General features: G+C 38.3%; 1 protein-coding gene across 1 annotated transcript in view; it reads left to right on the forward strand.

The window, feature by feature from the left end:
- The window catches only part of CERS3 (ceramide synthase 3), an 89,216-nt gene extending 85,185 nt beyond the window's left edge, over positions 1–4,031 (forward strand). Inside the window, exon 10 of the mRNA XM_007990569.3 lies at positions 3,672–4,031. Coding sequence (XP_007988760.2) covers positions 3,672–3,830 — 159 coding nt within the window. The 3' untranslated portion in view covers positions 3,831–4,031. The remainder of the gene's footprint in view (positions 1–3,671) is intronic.
- The last annotated feature ends 1,969 nt before the right edge of the window (positions 4,032–6,000 follow it).

Consider the following 6,000-nt stretch of genomic DNA (forward strand, 5'->3'; position numbering starts at 1 on the left):
ATACAGAGAAGAGCCCCATGAAGTTGCATTTCTGTGATTAAGCCAGTATAATGTGTGCACATTGGGTTTTCAAAAGCCATGTTCAGATTACACACAGAGGAGGTACTTGGTTACATGTATGCGGAGACTCTTGGGAGGTGGTCAGTTTTAGTCTGCAGGTCACAAAAGGAAAAAAAATCAGTTGTACAGTTATGGATATCATCTCAAAAAATTATGTGAGAAGAAACAGTCTTCATCTTCCATATTTTTTTTTCTTTTCTAACCTGGGTTTAATAGAGACATTTGTGAACTGGCCTAGAGGGTGATCCCGGGGTCATGTCTATCACTGGACACGTACAGAGCTTGAGTTATCTTACTTGTTTTAATAATTCATATCATCCTTTATCTTCCACAATGACGGCGGATCTATGGCACCTCCATCTCCTTTCCTTGGGGCGATGTTATTTTTCTAGATTTCTCTGCAGAATTACTTTGAGACACCATGAGAGAAGAGGAGGAAACATATAACTCATAATGAGTAACTGTCCTTGAAGGAGTTCTTGCATGAATAAAATAGAAAACATTCTAATTACAAGTAATAAAAATATCCTGACAACCAAAATGCCCACTTGAGTAGTACTTCACTTTGCAAATGTTAGTGGGAAAACCCACAGTATTTTCTTCCTAAAAAGAAATCCTTATAAATTTTATTTTTAAAATTATTATCAGGAAAATGGACATTTTTCTGTTGATGTAGAGTTTTGTGAATTTTAACATGTGCATATATTTGTGCAGCCATCCCCATAATCAAGATACAGAGCATCATTTCATCACCCGGAATAACTCTTCCCTCTAACCCAGTTCCTGGCAACCACTTATCTGTTATCCATCCCTATAGTTTTATCTTTTTGAGAATGTCATGAAAATGATATTCATGTGCCATGTAATAGATCATATTTTAAACTAACATTTTTTTACTCAGCATAATATCTTTAGGATTCATCCAACTTCTTATAAATGTCAATAGTTTGTTCCTTTTTATTGTTAGTAGTAGTTTATTGTCAGTAATTTCATTGTGTAGGTGTTCCAATTGTTTTGCGTCCTTGTCAGCACTTGGTATTGCCAGTCATTTTAACTTTTGCTATTCTGATGGGTTTGTAGTTGTACATCATCATGGTTTCCATTTGCATTTTCCTAATGACTAATGGTGTTGAACATCCTTTCATATGCTTATATGTCATCCTGTGTCCTCTTTGATAAAGTGTCTCTTTGTATGTCTTTTGCCTATTTTTTAAATTAGGGTTTTGTTTTTTTTTTTACCATTGAGTTTTGAGAGTTCTTTATTATGCATACAAATTGGATATGTGATTTGCAAATATTTTCTCCCAGTTTGCAGCTTATCTTTTCATTCTCTGATTAGTGTCTGTCTTAGAGCAAAAGTTTTGAATTTTGATGAAGTCCAGTTTGCCAGTTTTTTTCTTTCATGTTTTTTGTGCCATGTTTAAGAACTCATTGCCCAGATCAAGGTCATGGGTTTTCTTCTAAAAGTTTTATAGTTTTATATTTTACATTTAGATCCATGACCCACTTTAAGCTGGCTTTTATACAATGTATGACATTTTAGTCAAAGTTTACTTCTTTGCTTACAGATGTCCAGTTGCTCTGACCATTTGTTGAAAAGACTGTTCTTTCTCCACTGAATTGCTTTGAACCTTTGTAAAAATTCAATCAGCCATATTTGTGTGGATCTATTTCTAGATCTGCATGTTTATTCCTTTGCAAATACCACCCTATGTGGATTACTGTAACTTTATATAAGTCTTAAAATTTGGCAGTGTAAGTCCTCCCATTTTATTATGTTTTTCAGATTTGCTTTAGCTATTCGAGTTCCTTTGCCTCTCCATAGAAATCTTAGAATTACGTTGTCTGCATCTATAGAAAAGTCTGCTGGGACATTGATTGGCATTGTGTGGAATCCACAGGACACTACAGGGATAATTAACACTTTCACTATGTTCAGTCTTCCAATTCATGAACACAGTATGTCTCTCCAACTATTTAGATCTTCTTTGATTTCTTTCAAGGAATTTCGGACTTCTCTCTGAATTTTGTAGGTTTTAAATACAGATCCTATCCATGCTTTGTTAGGTGTATACCTAGATATTTGATTTTTCAAACTATTATGAATGGCACAGATTTTTAAATTTCAGTTTTTAATTGGCCATTGCCAGTTGTATTAATTTCTATGGTGACTGTAACAATTTTCTACAAATTTGGTGCTAAAAATAAGAGAAATGTATTCTCTCACAGTTCAAGAGGTTGGAAGTCCATAATTAGTTTTGCACTAAAATAAAGGTGTCAGTTAGCAGGGTTGTGTTCTCTTCGGAGGCACTAGGGGAGCATCTGTTCTTTGCTGCTTCTAACTTCTGGTGGCTGCCAGCATTTCTTGGCTTGTAACTGCAGCATCCCAGTCTCTTCTCTGTCTTCATATTGCCTCTCTTCTGTGTGTTGGCCCTTCCTCTGCCTCAGTTTTTATAAGGACCACTTGTGATGCCATAGAGGGCCCACTTACATAATCTAGGATACTATTCTCATCTCAAGGATCTTAATCACATCTGCAAAAACTTTACACGGGTTAATTCTGGCCTCATAAAATAAAGTGAGACATGTTCCCTCCTCTTCTATTTTCTGGAAGTGATTGTGGATATTTTGTGTTATTTCTCCTTTGTGTGTTTCATAGAATTTACCAATGTAAACATTTGGACCTAATGCTGCTATTTTTCAGAAGGTTTTTGATTACAAATTAAATGTCCTTCATAGTTATATGACTATCCAGGTTACCTATTTCAGCTGGGGCAAGTTTTAGTAGTTTGTAGTTTTTGAGAAATTGGCCCATTTTATGTAAGTTGTCAAATGTATATGCAGAGAGTTGTTCATAGCATTCTGTTGTTATTCTTCTATTGTCTGCAGTATCTATAGTCTTGTCTTCTTTTTCTTTACTGCTAATTTGTGCTTTCCCTTTTTTTTTCTTTATCAATATTGCTAGTGAGTTATTAATGCTATAGATCTTTTCAAAGAATTGGCTTTTGGGTTTATTGGTTTTCCCTATTGCTTTTTCTGTTTTCAGTTTCATTAATTGTTTTGCCCTAATTATTTCCTTCCTTTTGCTTGCTTTGGGTTTATTTGGCTCTTCTTTTTTTCCAGATTCTTAAAGTTGAAGCTCAAATTGTTTGAGAGCGTTTTTTCTTATTGAATATAAACATTTAATACTATGTATTTCCTTTCAAGCATTATTTTAGCTGCATTGAACAAATTTTGATATGTTGTATTTTAATTTTCATTTAGTTTAAAATATTTTCTAATATTCTTTGAATCTTACTCTTTGACCCAGTGATTGTTTAGAAGGGTCTTATTTAATTTCCAAGTGTTTTGAAATTTCCCTATTATCTTTTTGATATTGGTTTCTAGCTTAATTCCATTATGGTCTAGAGATATGCTTTGCGTAATGTCAATTATTTAGGTTTGTTAAGGTTTGCTTTATGATCCATGATATAGTCAATGTTGGTGAATGTTTAGTTATTTGGATATTGGGTTTTCCTTAAAGGGAGCCATACTTGAAACTGGCTGTTGGCAGATTTACTCAAGACTCTTCCTGGAAGATTGTCACTCAGCCAATTCTTTCCTTTGTCTAGAACATCCAGGATGTGAGAAGCGATGATGAGGATTATGAAGAGGAAGAGGAAGACGAGGAGGAAGAGGAAGACGGTACCAAAGGCAAAGAGATGGATTGTTTAAAGAACGGCCTCGGGGCTGAGAGGCACCTCATTCCCAATGGTCAGTATGGCTGTTAGCTGGAAGCCCACGGGACTCCCATGGCACAGCATGCTGCAAGGACTGTTGGCAGCCTGGCTTCCAAGCCCCACACATACCCCAGATTCTGCCCTTCCCTCTTTCTCACCACCACCTTCCCTCCCACCTAAGATGTGTTTACCAAAATGTTGTTAACTTGTGTTAAAATGTTAAATACAAGCATGCCCAGGAATTTTTACTGCAGTTAGGACTCAGACTGGTCAAATATTTCAAAGATTTCTCCAGAGAACCGTGTCAGTTCTAACTGCGCTCCTTTGTGCATATAACTTTCTCAGGGGATCACTTTGTTATAGGCCCTTTCACTTTGTCACCTTGCCTGTCCTCAGGACGCTTTCACAAATGCTAAGTAATGCCATTTTTCTCAGGTGTATTTGGCCACAAAGAGCAGCTTGTTTCTCAAAAATGAGTTAGAAGTGGCAGTAGGACAGGAGCAGAAGGACCACACCAGGAGACTCTTGCACGTTATGGACACATCCTGAAGCTTAGGTGCCTCACCTCCACAGGGCGGTGTCAGTCCCTGCCTGCCACCCTACAAGGTTGCAGTAAGGATTAAGTGAGATCACAGAAGTTTAAGTACACACTGTCAACCATGGTGTCATCGTGAACCAACCCACTTTGCACTGTTTGGGAGAGAGAAACCTGGCTAAACTTTGCACTGCGTTGGGCCTGAACAAAAGGCAGAATCTTTAAAAATTCTTCTTAAATAACTCTGGAGATACCTGGAAATGAAAGTACCGAGAAAGATGTTCCATTTTATTTGCTAACTATTTATGCATCAGTTCCCCAAGGGTCATTCTCAGATTCTCCTGAAATTCTTCTCCCTCAGGACCCTTGGTTCAAGGAAGGAAGTTTAGGCCCTGTTCCTTCCTGTTATTTGCTGGTCTTTCCCTTTTTTCCTTTCTAGGAGGTAAATTTCTGTGCTGTTGCCCTGAGCCCTTCTTTCAGGCCAACACAACTACCTGGGGACCTCCACGGGGGAATGGGATCCAGGTCAGGCTGCTTGCTGAACCACATCACCCAGGAGGCCTGAGCCTCTGGGGAGGGCATGCGTGTGCACTGCCTGACCCAGGGGAGATCTTGGGAACAGAGGATGCCGCGTGATTTCCTCTGGCTTCCAATCCAATCAGCCTGTGTCACAGTGAAACAGCACAACACAAAAGTCCAAAATATACCCCTGAGAAACATTTAAGGGCAGGTGTTAGAGTCAGTGCCAGCTCCCTGGGAGGAAGGATAGGGATGGGCAGGTCAGTAGCCAGCTTGTCCTCACCCTCCTCAGGGAGGGAGCACTGGGGAAGACTTGCATACGTCCCTGCCTCCCTTGTGGCCTTGTCACCACAGGGACACGTGTCCTGGGCACAGTGTGCAGGGCTGACCTGGGAGACTTCTCAGGTGGCTGCTAACTGAGGAGAGGGCCAGGCGTTCCCAAGGAAGACCCTCAGTGAAATCTGCATCCGCCCTCACCCCCGCCACAGTCTCTCTTAATGGTCAAATTTTGTATATTCATCCTATTTATTCAGGGGCTCATATTATAAAGCCACAGGAGTGGTCGGCTTGTAGGGACTGGAAAATCAGCCCCAAGCAGGGCAGCTGCAGGGCCCCTGAGGCCGGAAGGACACTCTGCACAGAACAGACTGCATTATTATTATTTTTACATAAAAGTATACATTTGAAACCTTAAGGCTAAACAAAAATAAACAAAAAATCCTTTAGAATTCTTTCTGCAACAAAATATCTTTTTGAGAAATTGTTAGAACAGAAAAACAAGGTCAGATTTTCTCTGTATAACATTTGCTTTTATGAGGACAATATCATAAGCATTATATGTATAATATGATATTATAAATCAAAATGCCTGCACCCACTTTAGGGCATAGCTATTGATTTATTAATATTATATTATTATTATTATTATTTTGGTGGAAGAAGGTCACACTAAGATAGATACAATTTTTTATGTTTTCAATTAACGGTATATTTTCTTCTTTGCTTATTTGGTTTCTGCCTCTGTACCCAATATCTTCTTGCTTAAGGTAGAAAAGTGTTTGTTTAGCTCTATCTCCAGTTTGCTTTCTCATTTGAATGTTGAAGGTAAAATTGATATACCAGTTTTAACTATTTCTGATACAGCTGAAAGCACTAAACCACTTCATA

Source organism: Chlorocebus sabaeus, chromosome 29 (genome assembly GCF_047675955.1).
Source record: "Chlorocebus sabaeus isolate Y175 chromosome 29, mChlSab1.0.hap1, whole genome shotgun sequence".
In the NCBI taxonomy this organism is placed as follows: Eukaryota; Metazoa; Chordata; class Mammalia; order Primates; family Cercopithecidae; genus Chlorocebus; species Chlorocebus sabaeus.